The 20809-nt window shown below is 41.7% G+C and overlaps 1 protein-coding gene across 1 annotated transcript; it reads right to left on the bottom strand.

The window, feature by feature from the left end:
- Positions 1-2889: 2889 nt before the first annotated feature.
- On the bottom strand, positions 2890-3843 carry LOC120380015 (olfactory receptor 6N1-like). Its single transcript, XM_039497521.1, has one exon. The coding sequence runs from the start codon at positions 3841-3843 to the stop codon at positions 2890-2892; it is 954 nt and encodes a 317-aa protein (XP_039353455.1).
- Between the last annotated feature and the right edge of the window lie 16966 nt (positions 3844-20809).

The raw sequence follows: 20809 nt of genomic DNA, 5'->3' as shown, positions 1-20809 counted from the left end.
ATTCCATCAATGGCTATTAGCCAGGATGGACAGGAACGGTGTCCCTAGTCTCTGTTGCCAGAAGCTGAGAATGAACGACAGGGATGGATCACTTGATGATTACATCCTCTGTTCATTCCCTCTGGGGCACCTGGCACTGGATACTGGGCTAGAAGGATGTTTGAGGTGGCCCAGTAGGGCCGTTCTTATTTTCTTATGAAATATTTCTTCACACAACCCACAGTCAACCTGGGAAATTCTTTGCCAGAGAATGTTGTGAAGGCCAAGACTATAATAGCATTCAAAAAAGAATAGATAAGTTCATGGAGGATAGGTCCATTCATGGTTATTAGCTAGGATGGGAGGGATGGTGTCCCTAGTCTCTGCCAGAAGCTGGGAATGGGCGACGGGATGGATCACTCAATGATTACCTGTTCTGTTCATTCCCTCTGAAGCACATGGCATTGGCCAGTGTCAGAAGACAGGATACTGGGCTAGGTGGACTTCTGGTCTGACCCAGCATGGCTGTTTTTATGGATTAAAATTGCTATTTATTTATTATTTCTATTACAGGAATAACTAGAGACACCGAACAAGAGCGGGGGTCCCATTTTGGTAGGTACTTTTTAAGCACATAGACCATATTTTCAAAGGTGTTTAGATGCTCAAAGTAGCAGATAACTGCTTGGTGGGCTTTTCAAACATGTCTATATGGCTTGATTTTAATGGGAGGTAGACATCTAGGCACTTTTTATAAAAACACTAAGTACCTATCTATATCTTTAAGCACCTAAATATCTTTTAAAATCTGGGACTGGATGTGTTTCTAAGCATGATTATAGTTCAGCTGGATGTTATAGCCTGTGTTATGCAGGAGGTCAGACTAGATGATCAAGATTGTCCACTCTGGCCCAGAGAATTGATATGACTTGCAGCAGGTCAAACAGAAAGTCAATGTCAGAGCTAAAAATGGAACAAAGGAGTCCTGATTCCATGATCAGGTCTCAGTCCACTTAATCACTACTGATAGACCATGAGATCTCTTCCATGTTAATGTCCATCCCTCTGATTGTCCTTTTACCTGTTCAATTTCTTTGCCTGCCAAGAGAAGAGCAGAGAGTAGTGGTAGGAAAGGCCATTATCACTAATTGATACATTTGTTAATACCAGGTGATTTTCAAGGACTTTGAAAGAGGCATAGATAACCCAGGTCAGCATTTGACCCAAGCGTTACTCGGTGTCTTTCACCAGCTATGACAAGATTCTACAATGGATCGTGATTGGACAGAAATCTGAGCCTGTGCTCTGTTCCATAAAAATGTATGGTACTTCCACATGGGTGCAAAGGTTTGTATTAATAGATATCAAGACAATATCAGTGTCAAGAGCACATCACTAGAACTCCCTTATAGTGCCCATAACTCACTTTTGATACCCACTCACTGAGCTCTAATTATCATCTTCTGCAACAGAAAAGCAGACGGGGCAGAAATACATGCTTAATGTGTTTTCCAGCAAGGGATGGCTGTCTTGTGGTTAAGACATAGGTCTGAGAATCACAACTCTTCATTTTTCTTCCTAGATCAGCCACCTACTGCCTGTAGTCCAGAAACTTTGTCACAAATTAATTCATCCTTACGCAGAATGTGGGGTATGGAAAACTGTGTTTAAATTACAAGCATTTATTTTATTATTATTTGTTTGTTTGTTTTGTCTTTGCTGCTGCCTGATTGTGTACTTCCAGTTACAAATGCGGTGTGTGGTTGACTAGTCAGTTCGTAACTCTGGTGTTTGTAACTCTGAGGTTCTACTGTAATAACCTAATTACCAGAATACATAAATTACAACATAGCTCTTTCTAAGCAAATACATTTATTCTTAAGGGAAAAGCCTTAAAAAGAGAACATAAAGCAATACAAGACCCTACACGCATGCTAAAATGCTTAACAATAGAGCATCCTGGCCCCACCAACTGGTAGGTGTCAGTCCTTCAGAAACCACAACTGGGTTTTTCCCATGATTACCATCATTGTCTCATATTCAGAACCAGAGCAAGCATGTATAGTTCAGTTTCTATTTTACACAGCACTGTTTTTTGATGTCCAGTCTCTGGGACCAGATAATCGTCAGAGAAAGGTTTCCAAAGGCAGTTGTTTTGCATAACCAGAGATGAGGAATTTCCATTAATCATTTCATCGGCCTGAATTTCACAGACTGCTCTGAAACTCCATACACAAAAAGAGAATACAAGTCCTATTTGAACCTTTTTGGCAAAACATTTTCTGATGAAAAATATGTTATTCAACAAAAAAAAAATTTTTCAGCCAGAGTTTCATTATTTTCAGTTTTGCAACAACCACCAAAACCAAGAAACAAAACCAAAAATCAAAAAGACAAATAGCTATTGATTTTTTTAATTTTGCTTTCCTATACAAATTACTTTTTAAAAAAGAAATGTAGTTTTTGGTTTTGGGAAAGCAAAAAAATTTCACTGAAAATATTTTTTTTCCCTGAAAAATGTTTCATTTTTAAAAACAACTGACACATACTTGTTTTCTATCGAAAAAAAAACAGCAAAAGGAATCAGTGATATTCAGAAAAAAAGTCCAAGTATTACATGAAGTATTACTTGAATGTTCTTACCCCCTCCAATTGTAAACTAGTTAAGAAACATCATCTAGAGCTGATATCCTCACTAGGGCTGGTCAGGATTTTTTGCTATATGAAAAATCTTGAAATTATAAAACTTTTTTCAAATTAAAACAATTAAAATCTCAGTTTTTTAACAAGATTTCATTCTTACTTTCACTCACTAGCTAAATATGACCACCCTGATTGCATCTCTGACTCAGTAAATCAGTTCTGATTACCTCAGTTTCATGTTAACCTCATAACATTAAATCTAATTTGCTACATTCTTGTGAAAGCTAAACATTTCCTGGCAGCTTTTCTCAGGGCCTCCTTCACCTCTTTGTTTCTCAGGCTGTAGATGAGGGGGTTCACCAGTGGAGTCAGAACTGTGTACAAGACAGAGAACACTTTGTTCAGATCTCGCAGGGTGTCAGTTTTTGGCAGCATGTAGACAATCATTATGGCCCCATAGAAAATTGTAACTACGATGAGGTGAGAGGAACAGGTGGAAAAGGCCTTTTGCTTTCCGGTGGAGGAAGGGATTCTCAGGATGGTAGATATAATATAAACGTAGGTTGCTAGGGTTAATAGAAATGGGGGCAGGGTGGTTATAAATGTCAGCATGGAAGTGATAAGTTCCATCATGTGAGTGTCACTGCAGGATAGTTTTATTATTGGGGTGAAATCACAAAAGAAATGGTCAATTATACTGGGACCACAAAATGTTAATTGTGACATTAAAAATATGATGATGATGCTAACTAAGAATCCAGCCAGCCAAGATCCAGCTGCTAGTTGGCTACAAATTGCATTATTCATGATGGCTGCATAATTGAGTGGTTTACATATGGCTAAGTAACGATCATACGACATTGCAGATAAGAGATAACACTCAACAGTCACTAGGAAACCGAAGAAATAAAACTGTGCAATACAGCCACTGAAAGAAATGGTTCTGTCCCCAGTCAGGAAACTGGCCAGCATCCTGGGCAGGATGGTGGAGGTGTAGCAGGTCTCCAAGCAGGACAGGTTTCCCAAGAAGAGGTACATGGGGGTGTGAAGGTGCTGATCAGCTACAACCAGCACCAAAATGAGGATGTTCCCAGCGACAGTCACAATATAGATCACAAGAAACAGCAGGAAGAGAAAGATCTGCAGGTCAACGAGCTCCCCGAATCCCAAGAGGATGAACTCCGTGATAGATGTTTGATTTCCCTGTTCTATGTCTGCCATGGATTCTGTCTCAGGCAAAAACAAAAAAAGAATATATTACATCATTATAATCTGAAGGAGATTAACTCTATTGCTATATCATCAATTAACTCCAAAAATGTGCTAAACCTGCTTCACCCAATTTTTGTATTGTGTCATTAACTTAGTTGAGGAGACAAAGTTCCCTAACTGGAAAATTGTTCTGAATTCAATAAGAGGAAATTCAATAAAGATAAATGCAAAAAAAATGCAGAACTACAAAAAGAGGCATAAGTGGTTAGTTATCACTAGTACTCCTGAAATGGATCTTGGAGTTACAGTGGATCACAAATTGAATATGAGTCAACAATGTAAAAAATTCTAGTATCATTTTGGTTTGTATTAACAGGAGTCTTGTATCTATGACACAGAAGGTTATTGTCCTGCTCTACTCAGCACTGGTGATGCCTCAGCAGGAGCATTGTCTCCATCGCTAAGCACCACACTTTAGGAAAGATGCAGACAAATTGGAGAGAATCCAGAGGAGAGCAAAAAATGATAAAAGGTTTAGAAAGCCTGACCTAGGAGGAAAGGTTAAAATAGCTGCGCATGCTTGGTCTTGAGAAAAGCAGACTGAGGGGAACCAGCTAACAGTGTTCAAATATATTAAGGGCTGTTATAAAATAAGGTAAACACCTGTTCTGCATGGCCATTGAGGGTAAAACAAGGAGCAATGGTCTTACTCTGCAGCAAGGAGATTTAGGTTAGATATCAGAAAACTTTCTAACTCAAAGGGTAGTTTAGCCCTGGAGCAGGATTTAAGGACAGGCTGTGGAATCCCTACTATTTTAGTTTTTTAACAACAGGTTGGGTAAACACCTGTCAAGAATAACCTAGAAGGTCCTGCCTCAGCACAGGCGGCTGGATTTCATGCCTCTTTTCGCCCTATAGTTCTATGATTCCATGAATAACAGTATTTGAATCAGGTTTGGAATTAGAAAGTCAGTGCAATTTGTGCCCTAAAATAACTTTAGGTACTTTTGAAAATCTCACCCCTACCACATCTCTTAACCACCAGGGTTGTCTCATTGTTTCTTTGTACTTCCCTCTCAGTGTTGACTTGCAATCTATCAGTCTTACACTAAAGCCCCAACCCTGAAAACACTTACACACAGACATACTTTTACTACTGTGAACATTCCCATAGAGCAAGGACCAGCTTTTTGCTCTGCGTCTCTTACAGCTAATGTAAGATAAATTCAGCTAATAATATATAAAAATATCTACGCCACTTAGGTGCTTTTGAAAATTGTATCCCAACTTCTAATCAGAGGAAAAACACGGGGACTTGTCTTTTCAGATAGAAGGGTGCAGAATATAAATTCATAGTAAATAGATTGAAAACCAAAAGGGTACAGAAATAAAGAAGTAACTAAATGAAAGAAGAAGAACCTGAGGGATCATCTACACACAATATTTGTACCACACTGCTATTATTAAAACTGTACAACCACCCCTGCCCCACAGACACACCTCCCCGCTGCCGCAGTGCAGCTGCTATGTTACCAGTATGAAGGTGCTAGGTTATTACCAATCAGGGGCAATAAGCTATATCATCAGTATTAGACACCTTTATATCCATATATCAGTGTCCACACTAGGAGTGGTAGTGTTATGGCTATTTAAGTAGAAAATTACACCCCTAGCAGAAATACAGAAATACATGCAAAGTATTGTGACTAACAGAAATAATGAAGAGGTGTATTCTTTGTTCTTTCGTTACATGTGTCTTTCTGTACAGCCTCTAACATTGACCTCTACTCAGTGTCATACTATCAGTAAAGCAAACACATTCTTTCTAGCAGCGCAGAATAGGTATTTTTCCTTCTCTAAATCAGTATTTAATTTAAACTGGAAAGAGTGAATTAAGTTGTTTACCTATCAGACAGTAGCCAACTGGAATATTTCAGGTAACTTCTTCATTCAGAATATCAGGCACCAGGTTTTGTTTTCCTTTCCCTTCTACTTTATAAATGCAATTGGACTCAGCAAGGAGACCTGCAGAGTCCCTACTGAACAACCCACCTCTGCAATCCATCTTGGTTCACGTTTATTGTATGCTTTCACTGAAATTAGCATATCATCCTCCTCCTCCTTCCCACGAGAAGGTTCAAATGTCCTTCGGCATTTCTGATGATGGGACTTTGACATTACCTGAAAAAGTAAAGGTAATAATATGTCTACACTTTAATTTAGACATAAAAAAGTAATGAGTCAAACTTCCAATCTCAATGGGTATGCATTGGAATAAGGGGAAATTTCTGACTGGGGTATCAATTAAATGCAGTTAACTCATGCAATTAACTCAAAAAATTAAACACAATTAAAAAAAAATTTGTGATTAATCACAGTTTTAATGGCACTGTTAAACAAAAATACCAATTGAAATACAAAAGTCACATTGTTTTGTTTTTTAGTGCAGTTATATAACAAAAAAAATCTACATTGGGAAGTTGCACTTTCACAATAAAAAGTCGGCACTACAGTACTTGTCTAAGATGAATTGAAAAATAATATTTCTTTTGTTTATCTTTTTTACTGTGAAATATTTGTAATAACAATATAAAGTGAGCACTGTACACTTTGTATTCTGTGTCGTAATTGAAATCAATATATTTGAAAATGTAGAAAAACATCCACAAATATTTATAAGAAATTTCAGTTGGTGTTGTATTATTCCAAAGTCCAGTGAAGTCAATGAGTTTCTACCAATTGATTTCAACACAGGGCTGGCAAAATGTGGGCTTTGGACAGAAAATTGGGGGGGTTGAGTGGTTTTGAAATACAAGTAGGATAGGACAGGAGCAGCTGCAAGGGAAATGGGGTGGGGCCCACAGAGCCCCAACTTGGACTCATGGTCTCTGTGTTTTGAAGGTAGAAATGGGAGAGCACAAAAAGACCCTGGAATGAGGTCAGAGTGGAGGGCCCTGGAATAGGTGAGGGGAGATGAAGGGGCATACAGAACTCACATAGCTGAAGTCAAAGTATCTTAGTTCGACTTACCTGGCTGTCCTCATGGCGGTGAGTCGACTGTCACAGCTCCCTCCGTCGATGCTGCTTACTCCTCCTGCCGAAGTGGAGTATGGGTGTCGATTTGTGGACCGATTTATTGTGTCTAGACAAGATGTGATAAATTGATCCCTGATAGATCAATTACTACCCGGCGAGTAGTATAGACGTACCCAAAGGTTCCACCAGTTCCCAAGGTCCCTGCAATGGCATGGTATTGATTAATTGAGGTGTACTCAGTTGATCCCAGCAGGTGGCCCATGTCTCATGCTGTGGAGGAAGGTGAAAACCCTGAAGGTCTCTTCCCAATAAGAGCTGAGGGAAAATTACTTCTCCGTCCCATATCTGGTGATTCGTTAAGTCCCGAGAATGGGAGCAAGACCCACCAACCAGCCATCTAGACTGACTAGTTTCTGAACCAGCTCAGAGTTCTGTCCCACCCTGTTCTATGTCGCATCTCCAGCTCTGTTCAATCCCTGAAGCTTCAGAGGAAGGCAAACCCGCTTTCCCTTCCCCATTGCCAACATCTGGCCAATTGCACACTGTTGAAAAAAATCATCATAGAGTCTGAGCACCTTACAGTGTTTAATGTAACCTCTGCACAACACCCTTGAGAGGTAGGAAGTTAAAAGGCAGCTTGAGGATCACAACACTACTTCAGCTGTTCCTGGTTCTCTCCCCATAATCGGAAATGCACCAACTGGAAACCACTTATTCTCCCTCCTAGTCATATTCAGTGTGATTCTTCTACTGGAGCTGAGAATTTTGATGGGATGGAAATCTGACCTCTAACTAACTGACATTGCAAGTTAAGCAGGTTCTTTCTCCCCACTTACAGCTCTGGTTGAAGAGCCTGGCTCCTTAGCTTTCCTGCTGTAGAGATTTCTGCTTTCAGCCCTGGAGGTCCAAGGTTCAGTTCTTGTTGTTCACGAAGATGATGCCTGTCACACGTGCACCCCTTAGATTTATCCTAAACCCATGGAGTAGTACCTAGGCCTTGTGCTGCTCCAAAGCTCAGGGGAGAATTTTACGCATTGAGAGTCACTATGTCACACCCCAATGGCCCCATCCCTCAGGGAGCCCCCGGGAAGGCAGATCAGCATTGTATGTGGGTAACGCTGTTGCAAGCATCACAAAGCATTTTGGAGTGGGTCAAAGGTGTGTAAGTGAAGAGTGGAAGTTTCCTTTGCAGAGTACGAGAGGCCTGGGGGGGTCAGAGGGGGGAGAAAGAAGAGCAGAGAATGGGTTAACTCAACATGGCAGCTAGCGAGCTCAGTCCAAAGATAAGAAGCTGACTCCAGCCCAAGGCCAGCTGCTACCTGCCAAGACAGAAGGGGGGAAGTCCAACCCTGCCCTCTAACAAGCTGTGAAAAGAAAATAAGACTCAACATTGCTGAAATAACAGCAAGAACAGTGAGAGTAAATGAAATGGCAACAAGGCCAATAGAAGGGAAAACAAAGTCTACAAAACTGGGATGTTTTGGGAAACTGAGGCGGCTGCAGAAAGCCAATTTGGACTGGCACAAAAAGCACCAGGAGCAGAGGTTCCCTAAGTGGAACACCCACCAAGGAGCACAGAACTTAAAACCCTCCTAAGAGCTGAAGCACCTGGAAGAACACAGCGGATTCTGTTCTGGGCCCAGGACAGCACTCCCCATCCCCCCCCACTCTTCTTCTGACATTACACCTAGACTTGGCCAGTCTGGGTCGTGCGTGTTGTAAGTATAAAAGTGGCTTAGGACTTGGGGCTTTAACGCTTTCTTCCTTCCTTTAAGTGATGCAGAAGCATTTCCAGCACTCTCCGCTGTTATTTTATTATTTTATCAATAACACTTTAAAATTTAGACACCTGGGTGTGCCTCCTCCCCAAAAAATGCTGCGGCCCCAGCCTGATCAACTGTGGTCCCAGGAAGATTGGTAACAAAACTCTGTCACAGTTTTGGTGGAGAATTGCAAGGCACGGGGAACCCTGCAAAGCGCACCAACTGTTTTGTCCTTGGTATTTCATGTTTGCTTTGTCCGGCACTGTTGGTATTACATATTGAAGATTTTGTGATTAAAGGTGTGCCCACTCTCAGTTGTATTAGGTCTGAGAACCAAAAAGTGGTTTAGCATTCCTTTCTCCACCCCAATTGGAGGGGATATGGTGCAGGTGGGTTGTAGAAGTCCAGGTAATAGGAGGGGAAGACTCAGGGAGTCTCACTCCATCCATATAATCCTCAGTGCATACAACCTCAATCGTAGAATGACTGAGTAAAAGGGGAGAGCTTAGGGTTTCTCACTCAGCCCGAGTGGGCACTTAAAGAGGAGAGCTTTGGGCTTTTCGCTCAGCCCAGGGGGGCATTTGGTGTATAGACCCTGGGTGGCAATGGACCGAGTAATAGCGGGGGGAGGCTTAGTGTTTCTCCCTTTAGCCTAGGAAAGGTAAGCATTGTTAGCCCCAGTGCCCATTGGTAAAAGTTATGTAAAATCTCACATAATTAAAAAATCTTAAAATTTGTACTAACAGATTGTAACAACAGCATGTTCCAAAAGCAAAAGGGTGCAGCTGTGGACTCGGGAGTCCCACAGTCATGGGAAATGACATCAAATGTTGTCAAACAGCAAAAAAAGTTGGAAAAAAGGGAGGTGGTGCACTCGACAGCTGGGAAAAGTTAAGCAATTAAAAGCACAAATTACTAACCAGGCAGCAAACCAAGCCTATGCTCAAAACAAGTTCAAAGCCTTAAAACAGGAATTCCAGGTGGAAAAGGCGAAATGCACCCGCCTGGAAGCACTGGCTAAGCAAGTACCAGTCCGTCAAAAATGTAACCATCAGTGCCCAGCATATTCTGCAATGGCAGTGTGCTTGCCATAAAAAAAAAATGAAGCAGTTAAAATGCCAATTGGTCGTGTGTTTTGTCTAGGTGGCAAGACTCATGAAAAATAATTCGGGTAACCCTTGTAAGTAATATAGTTTAAAAAAAAAACCTAAAGGGGTGGGGGGGCTAGTTAAAAAGCCCATCCTGCTTGCTAAATTGGTGATAAAACAAAGCCTGTGCAGATTAAAAAAAAACGGTTCGGCAAAAAACCCACAAAATCTGTGTTGCCAAACACAGGTAACTAATGTTGTTTAATTTTAATATTTAGCATTTAACCCTTAAGGTAACTCAAAGCTGCGATCCCAAGCGGCGGTAGCCCCACCGCACAGCTTTCTTCTTTGGCAGCAATTCAGCGGCAGGTCAGTGGCGTTTAGAAATGTGCTGAGGAACCTGTCAGATAGACGGATGAGCAGGATGAAAACCAGGCTCAAAGGCTTGGATACACAAAGGGGTTGAGGTGCCTAATTCCCGATTTAAGAACCTGCATCCCGTTTTTAGGCACTACCAAAATCCACAAAATGACATCTGCCAGGTGCCTCACCCGATAGGTGCCTAAATTCACTCAGCGCCTATATTTTTGCACTTATCTTCCTGCCTTTGCGCATGTGCACTGCTGCTTTTATCTAGGCCTCAGGGCACCTATCTTCTCCCTCATAACCTTTAGCCCTGGGTTTCGGGCACTCACCTGGGATGTGGGAGAACCCCTGTTGCAGTTCCTGCTGTGCCTACTGGGGTAAAGAGATTGAAGAGGAATCAACCACTTCTCAGGTGAGTGCTCTAACCACTGGGCTATAAAGTCTTCTCACTCTTTTTATAGTCCAATTAATATGTAATTATTCAATTATTTAATTAAAGTGGAGCCACTCTGATAGGAGCGATTGAGGGAGACCCACATCTGAATATCCCATAGCCCAGGGGGGCTCCCGGCTATAAAGTTGCTCAGTGTCTCAACACCTTTGTACATCACTTTGTGGATCTGGGCCAATGTTCCTTAAGACAAATGGAGGGGAGAACGGCTGGTTGTGTAGGAAATATGAGACAAAGACTCAGGCTGGGGTTTTCAAAGGAGCTTAAGGGTCTTAGGCATCTAACACCTATTGCATTTCAGCTTGGACATCTAAATCCATGGCACTACTTGAAAAATCCCAGCAGAAATATAGAGCAACTTATGCATATATCTATTTGTATCTAATGTATTATATGCATTATAATATTTTAAATATTTTTAAAACTCTATTTCCAGTGAAAATAAAATAACCTTTCTCCTGATACCTTAGAAGGCATGTTTTACATGTGAGATCATGATTATATGAAAATGAGGAATATGGGGTTACAGTGCACTCACCCAAGGTATAGAATATCACACACACTCCAAGACAATTGTGGATTTGGAAATACTGGCCCTTACATTATCTCAAGAAAATCAGTTCTATGAAGTGTAAAAAAGAGCACACTTTAGAGGATCTAAAACCACGCGGAAGAGGATAGTGGTTTATGCAGACAGAAACACATGCATATTTGTGTGTATGCACACATCAATTAATGTAAAAATTCTTGCATAGTTCATCACAATATATTGTCCACATCTGGGGAAAGCTGTCTCACCTTGACCTGAATTACGCTGATGTTTTGTGGGAAGCCTAAGACTAACAATTTCTTTCTTATTGCAAATCCTGTGGGGAAGATTGTTGTTCCCAGTCCAGTTCAAAGTTTTTAATAAGTACAATCAAGTCCCAAAACTTTTTAATAAGGTCTCACTTCAGCCCATCACCATTAAGCTTTTATGTCTCCAAAGCGTTGTTTTTATTAATTCCTCATGCGACTGTCTTGTGTTTTCCCAAATGTAATTGCATTTAGTGAAATAATCTAATGAGCCTCTCGGGGGAAATATGTCACCTCATGATGAAGCACTAGTTTAACTTTCGGAGTGATGACAATGGGCCAGATTGCCAGCTGGATTACATTGACGTTAACTCCATTGGTGTGAGTGGGCCAGATCCCCAGCTGGTGTAAACCAATGAATCTGCAGTGGGGTTAGTGAACAACATTCTCCACTGATGTAAATTGATGTAGCTCTGCTTGATCCATGGGCCAGATCCCCAGCTGGTAGGCATAAGCTGTAGTTCCATTGGAGTCCATGGGCCAGATCTCCATCTGATGCAAACTGATGTAGCCCCATTAAACTAAACAGAGTTATGGGTTTACTAGAACTGAGAATCTAGCCCTATAGCTGCCCCTTTCTTATTTTCTGCAGCCATGTAGCGCTCTGGGTATGGTATAGCTACCCGCTTTTTCCCCCCTAGAGCTTCTGCTGATATCTGGGCAACATTATGCAATATAGCTGCTCCTTGCTCATATCAATCATGCAGAACAGTATGTATGCTAAGTTCTCATCAGTGACCCTATGCAGCCATGCAGCATGTAGACAGCATAGCTGCCATATCTCCTTCCTTCCCAGGCTGAGGCAGGAAGGTCTGGTGGATTAGGCAATAGAAAAATTAATTTGTTTACTAGCTTTGTCACCTATTTTCTGTGTGGCCTGCCAGGAAAGAAGTGGAAATGGATATGTCCAGTGTTCTCCATCCTTGGACTAGTGGGCTTGGGATCCTGGACAGCACCCCCTTGTGGTGAAATCCTATTTTTTTCATCTCATGACTATGGCCACAGTTTGAGGTGCAAGAGATATGAATCTCTATACATGTTTTTGCCTATATAAAACATGCCTAGTCATTCTCCAGAACCTGTCTGTCACCATCTGAACCCCACAGAGGTCCACTGCAAGTTGTGACTTTCTTTGAAAATGTGTTTTTAATGGCATCAAGCAAGATTTTTACACACAACCTCCATGAAAATGCAGCCTTTTGTGTAAACTAATTTTATTTTTGCATGAATTTCCTCTCAAGGTAGCATCTTCTGGCACAGAGAAACTTTGCAATGCAACCAGTCAAATTAAGAGGCCTTGTGTTTTATAGGGGTAGCAAATTGGTGAGAGGTCATGAGACAGGAATGGGGCCTCTTGCCCTCTCATTACCAAGGAACGGAATGCTGCTCTTTTACTCTCTCCCTTGTTTCTATTAGCTGGAATGAAGCTACAGGAGGCTCTCATTTGTGATGGCTGCTGAGAGGTGCATAGAAAGAGATACACTGAGGAAGCCAGAGGTGTTCTATGCTAATCTGAGCCCACCAAGCAACCTTCTCAGATATAACCTGAGAAACAAGGAAGTTGATGCTGTGAGTAAAGCTCTCAGTGAGTTTGTGACTTTGTCAAGAATTCAGATGCCCCTGACAAATTGTTTTAGGCTGAAAACAAATGAGGATGATCTCAGATAGTTCACTGAGTCATAACACTGTGGCATGCTGTGGAATCTTGGTTCCCTTAATGTCAGTGATAAATCTTGCCTTGATTTCAACAGGGGCTGGATTTTTGCCCTTTTCGGAACCTTTTCCAGTTGGAATATATATTTTTTTCAGATGGGGTGACTACCTCTGCACTCAGTATTCAAGATGGATTTATACAGAGGCAATATGATATTTTGTCTTATTATCTATTCCTTTCTTAATGCTTCCCAACATTGTGTTCACTTTTTTGACTGCCACTGCACATTGAGATAGAATTACTGTCTAATTTTCTATTCTTTTTCTGGATGTGGTTGGAAATTCAGGCAGAGAAACATCAGGGCAGAGAACACTGTTAAATTCTGGGATTTTCAAGACAAGGTGATTGATTGGGTAGGTGCAACATCAGGGATCCTGAAATTCAAAGGACAGTTTCTGTGCGGGCAGGGCCAGTGCAAGGATGTTTCGCGCCCTAGCGAAACATCCATCTTGTGCCCCCCTGCCCTTAAGCACCCCCCCCGTGGCAGCCCCCCTTCTGCCCTGAGGCGCCCCCCCCATGGCAGCTACCCCCCTGCGCCCTGAGGCACACCCCCACCCCAGCTCACCCCTGCTCCGCGCACAAGCACGAGCACCCCAAGCACGCCATCGCTACTTCATTTCTCCTGCCTCCCAGGCTTGTGGTGCCTAAGCTGATTGGCACCGCAAGCCTGGGAGGCGGGAGAAGTAAAGCAGTCATGGGGTGCTCAGGGAGGAGGCGGGGCAGGGGTGAGCTGGGACGGGGAGTTCCCCTGCGTGCTGCCCCCCCATCCTTACTTGCTGCTGGTGGCCCTCCTCGCACTCCCCTGCCCCAGCTCCCTCCACCTAAATGCCGGCGGCGACTGGGGCAGCCGAAGATCCGGCCGCTGCAGTCGCTGCCAAAGAAAATGGCGCCCCTCAAATCCCAGCACCCTAGGTGACCGCCTAGTTCGCTTAAATGGTTGCACCGGCCCTGTGTGCAAGCTTCCTGTCATATGTTAATATTTCTTTGGTACCCAACTCTTAATATTGAATAAAAATAATGAACACAATGGCTGCATTTAAACTGTGCACCTGTACAGTTTAATGTTATGCTTGCAAATGCATTGGGAAAGCAAATCATGATTGCAGTTCAAGTCATTAGTGTCCAACTGAACTTGGCCAGCTGGGAATGCAAGAGTGGAAGTTTTGGCCAGAAAAGAATTGATAATCAAATAATGTTCACATCACCAGCTAGATCTGTTCAAAATTGCTATGTATGTGCCATAGGAAAATATCAAATTAAATCTTCTTTTTAAAAATATATATTTTCAAGTTTTTTGATTAAACAAAAAATGCTTTTTTTTATTCCTTTCATTTTGAGGATTTCCCCTCTTCGTTCTTTTCCCTTTCAACTGGAAAGGAAGGGTGGAGGAGAAAAAGGGGGGGAAAAGGATTTATTTTTTATTTCTAAAATGAGAAAGAAAGAAAGAAAGAAAGAAAGAAAGAAAGAAAGAAAGAAAGAAAGAAAGAAAGAAAGAAAGAAATTTATTTCACAGACACAAAGTCATTTCATTTTGTTAGAAAGTTTTCATGGATTTTTTTTAGTGTTTTTACACTTTTCTCACTGGAGAAGGAGGGATGGAGAAAAATGCCCAAATTATTTTTTGTTCAGTTTTTGAAAATAAAACAAAAACAGTTTTAATTTAATGAAAAGAAATTACAATGCTCCAGAATACTTTAATTTTTTTACGATAAAAAATCAATTTTCACCAAAAGAAATGTTTGGAAAAAAAAAAGAACAATGACTACCTCTGTCAAAGTTGTGAGTGAACTTCAGCCCCCAAAAGCTGTGGTATCTGCAATTATGCCAGTTAGGCAGGGAAGATTCTACTTAGCCATGGTTACTTATGGAAAATTTCCACTGAAGACAATGAGACAACTGACGTGAGTAACGACTTCTCAGCAGAGTCAGTGTCTGCATATCCATGCACTCCATGGCCACTGAATTACACTTCAGCCATGCAGAGCAATGACCACCTCCGACAGGTAGCAGAAAGACAGTTCCTCTGGGTGTGGGAGGTTGTTTGCATCAGGACAGTTGTTTGTACTGTCGTCACAGAAAACACAGCATTAACTCCCCAGGCTCAGCCCCTTCAGAGGTGGAATCAAGGGAGAAGCAGGCTGCCATGGACAAGGATACAAATATGAGGTGAACTCTGGACTGTGTAAACAGAGGGGGAAGATCATGTTCTAAGACAGACTGTGGCAGCGGCTCATACATTCAGGTAAAGTCAGGTGTCTTTACAGAGAAAATCCAGTTTCTACAGAAAGAAGAGAGCCAAGAACCTCAGCTGAGGGTCCTGAGTCCGGGCTGCTGTAACTGAGAAATAAGATCTCACTCTTCAAGCTTCACCTGTTTTATGGTTACAGGTGAGCATCATCTTCCTGGCTGTGTTTCTATATCTCACCTTCCAGAGAGGAGCATGAATGTGTTTTGTGAATATTGACAGTTTTAGCCTCATCTGCCCACAGCAGTGACAGCTGGTGGTAATAGCACCATTTCACAATGGGGAAATTGAGATACGTCTTTGGAAAGGTCCTCAGCCAGGAATCTGGACCATTGTTCCAGTAGAGCTGTGGCTGATTCATACCAACTGGGTTCTGCCCACTGAATCCAACGGAGCTCTGGGTGATTCACTCTAGCTGGGAATCTGGTTGATTGACTCCGTATGCAGCTCTGGCCACTTCACACCAGCTGGGGGCTGTCTCATTCACTCCAGTGGAGCTACAGCCAGTTCACACTACCTGGAGATCTGGATCAGTGTGACTAATCCGAAGGCTGGAATAGGATAGACAGGTCCATAACAATGACATGTAAAACATAAGGAGGAAATTAGCAGGATAATACAGGGTGGACTGGCTCTTGAAGGGGAGATGGGTTCACCCCCCATCTGTGCCTTGTCATCTGAACCCAGCAGATGAATTAAGTTTGGGTAAAAAGACAATAGCTCAGGATGGGGCTTCCTAAGAGAGGGAACCAGTGTGTGGAGCTGTCAGAGACCTGGGCCTGACATCTAGGGAAAGAGGAGACGGCTGTACAGTGACTTCTGCAGGGGATCCAGAGGGGACCCAGAGTCAGAGAAGAGTGGGAAAAAAACTCTTCCTAGCAGCATTGAGGGGTAGAAGCAGCCACTTTAGAGGGAATCAGAGGACGAGGAGGGGCTCACTGGGAGATACTGACTATGAATGAAACTGTTATTTCAGGTCAATAGACAAGACCTCAGATGGGGAAGGTAATTCAAAGGCACCAATGGTGGCAGTTTGTTTGATGGAGGAAAGAGGGAAATGAAGGAAATGCCAGGGTCTGATATGAGAAGAGGTTCAACTTTCAAAGGAGGGAATTTGAAAGCAAGTGCTCTGAGGAAAAAGCAAACATCAAACTCACTAAGCTGGAATCAGGGAATTGCAAGACTTTGTGGATCCACTGAACTGTCAGGGAATAAAGATAAGGACTAAAGTTGGTCAGAAAGTTTCTGACACTCGGTTTCCTCAAAAATGTTGATTTGGCAGAAAAGGGTTTCATAGAATTATAGAAATGTAAGGTTGGAAGGGACCTTGAGGGGTCATCAAGTCCAATGCCCTGAAGTGAAGCAGAACCAAATAACCCTAACCCATCCCTGACAGAGGTTTGTCCAACATGTTCTTAAAAAACCTCCAGTGATGGGGATTTCCTGGAAGCCTATTCCCGAGTTTAACTACTCTTGTAGTTAGAAAGATTTTCCTAATAACTAATTTAAATCTCCCTTAATGCAGACGAAGCCCATTACTTCTTTCCTAACTTTCAGTGGACCTGGAGAATAATTTAACACCATTCTCTTTATAATCCTTAACATATGTGAAGACAGTTATCACGTCTTGCCTTAGTCTTCTTTTATCCAGATTAAGCATGCCCTATTTTTTTCACGTTGTCTCATAGGTCAGATTTCCTACACCCTTTATCATTTTTGTTACTCTCCTCTAGACTCTCCCGTTTATCCAAATTTTTTCCTCATATGTGGTGCCTAGATTTGGACCCAATATTCCCTCTGAGGCCTCACCGATGCTGAATGGAGTGGGACAATTACCTCCTGTGCCTTACATATCACACTTATGTGATCACACCCCAGAATATTAGCCATTTTTTGCAATGGCATCACACTGTTGACTCACATTCAATTTGTGATACATTATAACCCCCAGATCCTTTTCAGCTGTACTACCACCTAACCAGTTATTCCCCATTTTGCAGTTGTGCATTTAATTTTTCCTTCCTAAGTGAAGTGCTTTGAACTTATCTTTATTGAATTTCATCTTGTTAATCTCAGACCAATTTGTCAATTTGTTTAGATAATTTTCGATTCTTACTGTGTCCTCCAAAGTACTTGCAAGCCCTCCAGCTCAGTGTTATCCACATATTTTATAATCATGCTCTACACTCCGCTATCCTAATCATTAATGAAAATATTAAATAGGATGGACCCACGACAGAACCCTGTGGGACCCCATTAGGTATGCCCTTCCAATTTGACAGCGAACTACTGATAAGTACTCTTTGAGTATGGTCTTTCAATCAGTGGTGTACCCACCGTAAAGCAATTTCATCTAGATCACTACAACTATAACTGCCTGAAGCTGGGAGTGGACGACAAGGGACAGCTCACTCGGACCTGCCTTATTCTGTTGGTTCCCTCTGCAGCCTCTGATAATTATTTAATGGCAGTAGACTTTGAGATGCAGAAAACTAAAGCTGTATAAAAGACAAATTGTGTATAGTGCATGTCAAACAATTCAAAGTAAATAGCCTTAAATCAACACATCATACCAGTTTTTACTGTTCATTCAATAATCCATTTGTAACAAGACTAATTCAGATGTCTAAATCACTGGATTTTTTAAATCTGAACAGCCTAGGTCTTTTCAAACTCTCCTTATATGAAAGCTGTTCCTTTCCCCTAATCATTTTTTTTGGCCTTTCTCTGTACCTTCTCCAATTAAAATACATCTTTTTTTTTAATGGAGTAACCAGAACTATACACCAAATATATATTCAAGGACTGAATATACCATGAACTAATATAATGGCATTGTGATAATTTCTGCTTTATTGTTTATGCTTTTCCTAAAGGGTCCCAATATTCTATTCACTTTTTTGACTGCCACTGCACAGTGAGTGGATGTTTTCAGAGATCTATCCACAATGACTCCACAAGCTCTTTCTTGAGTGGTAACAGCTAATTTTGTATGTAGAATTTGGATTATTATTTACAATTTGAATTATATTAGACCTTCGCTATAATCATCTCTGCGATAGCAAATCTTGGGCTATAGTAAACATGGTCTCTGGATCACACCTCCAGCCCTGCTCACTGTGAGTGGCTGAGAGCTCCTTCGGACCCAGGGCTGCTGGGGGCGGGGCGGGGCAGAGTGCTCCTCCAGCCCTATGGCCAAAGGAGTGCTGTCATCTGAAGCCTCAGCCCTAGGGCCAGAAGAGGAGGCACACTCTGCCATAGCTGCTGCCCTGGGGCTGAAGGAGCTGCCCCCTCACTATAATGAACCCATAACTGTACCAAAAAAGTTGCTTGGATCCTTAGAGGTTCATTATAGTGAGGATGTACTGTCATTTTCACTTTTCAGTACTGAATTTTGTCTGCCATTTGTTGCCCAGCCATCCCAGTTTAGTCAGCTCCCTTTGTTACTCTTCTGACATCACAAAAACATAAGAACAGCTATACTAGGTCAGATCAAAGGACCATCTAGCTCAGTATCCTGTCTTCTGACTGTGGCCAATGCCAGGTGCCTCAGAGGGAATGAGCAGAACAAGTAATCATCAAGTGATCCAGCCCCCGTCACTCATTCCCAGCTTCTGGCAAACAGTGGCTAGGGACACCATCCATTCACAGCATCACTAATAGCCATTGATGGACCTATCCTCCATCAATTCATCTAATTCTTTTCTTGAACGCTGTTATAGTCTTGGCCTTCACAGCATCCTCTGGCAAAGAGTTCCACAGATTGCCTGTGCGTTGTGTGAAAAATATTTCCTTTTCTTTGTTTTAAACCCGCTGCCCATTAATTTCATTCAGTGACCCCTCCTTTTTGTTTTATGAGAAGTAAATTACGCTTCTGTATTTACTTTCGCCACACCGGTCATGATTTTATAGACCTCTACCATGTCCTCTTAGTCATCTCTTTCCCAAGCTTAAAAGTCCCAGTCTTATTAATCTCTTTTCATGTAGAAGTTGTTCCATACCCCTAATAATTTTTGTTGCCTTTTTCTGAACCTTTTCCAAGTCCAATATATCTTTTTTGAGATGTGAATGATCACATCTCCACTCAGTATTCAGGATGTGGGCATACCATAGATTTATATAGAGGCAATATGATATTTTCTGTCTTATTATCTTTTCCTTTCTAATGATTCTCAACATTCTGTTAACTTTTTTGAATGCCACTGCACACTGAGTGGATGTTTTCAGAGAACTATCCACAATAACTCCAAAATCTCTCTCTTGATTGGAAACAGCTAATTTAGACCCCAGCATTTTATATGTATATTTGGCATTATGTTTTACAATCTGCATTAATTTGCATTTAGCAACATTGAATTTCATCTGCCATTTTGTTGCACAGTCACCCAGTTTTGAGAGATCCCTTTGTAACACTTCATAGTCTTCTTTAGACGTAACTATCTTGAGTACGTTTGTATCATCTGCAAGTTTTGCCACCTTACTGCTTACCCCTTTTTCCAGATCATTTATGAATATGTTGAACAGCATTTGTCCCAATACAGACCCTTGGGCGACCCCACTGTTTACCACTCTCCATTCTGAGAACGAACCATTTATTCCTACTATTTGTTTCCTATATTTTAACTAGTTACTGAGCCATGAGAGAACCTTCACTCTTATCCCATGACAGCTTACGTTGCTTAAGAGCCTTTGGTGAGGGACCTTGTCAAAGGCTTTCTGAAAATCTAAGTACACTATATGCACCCGAACTTCCGTGTCCCCATGCTTGTTAAACCCCTGAAAGAATTCTAGTAGATTGGTGAGGCATGATTTCCCTTTACAAAAATCATGTTGACTCTTTCCCAACAAATCATGTTCATTTATATGTCTGATAATTCTGTTTTTTACTATAGTTTCAAACAGTTTGCCCATTACTGAAGTTAGGCTTACTGTAGTTGCTAGAATTGTTTCTGGAGACTTTTTAAAAATTGGTGTCCCATTAGCTATTCTCCAGTCATCTGATTTAAATCAGAAGCTGATTTAAATGATAGGTTACATACCACACACATACATACCTGTGTCTGTATCATCATACCTTCCTGCATACCCCTTCACCACAGGAAGGGCGAAGTCATTTTCCACATGCTCCTTTAACTGAAGGGACATCAGTGTTCAGTTCTAGGCCTGCGACACTTGCCCCTGAGATCTAACTTTAAACATAAAACTGGGGCTCATAACTAGGAGAGGTAAAGGAGTTTTTGCACATTTATGGATTTAAGTGGTGACACTTGATTAACTTTTAACTCTGTGTTCTTCTGATTTGATTGCACATTTGTTTTATGCTCCTAGTCTCAATCCATGGCAGTCACAGACTGGGGAAATCAAACGGACATAAAATTCATTCTCCTGGGATTAGGGGATCTCCCTGATCAGAACATTTTCCTCTTCCTGCTGTTTCTAGTGATCTACATCGCAACC

Source organism: Mauremys reevesii, linkage group 13 (genome assembly GCF_016161935.1).
Source record: "Mauremys reevesii isolate NIE-2019 linkage group 13, ASM1616193v1, whole genome shotgun sequence".
Classification (NCBI taxonomy): Eukaryota; Metazoa; Chordata; order Testudines; family Geoemydidae; genus Mauremys; species Mauremys reevesii.
This window is presented reverse-complemented; position numbering and strand designations above follow the sequence as displayed.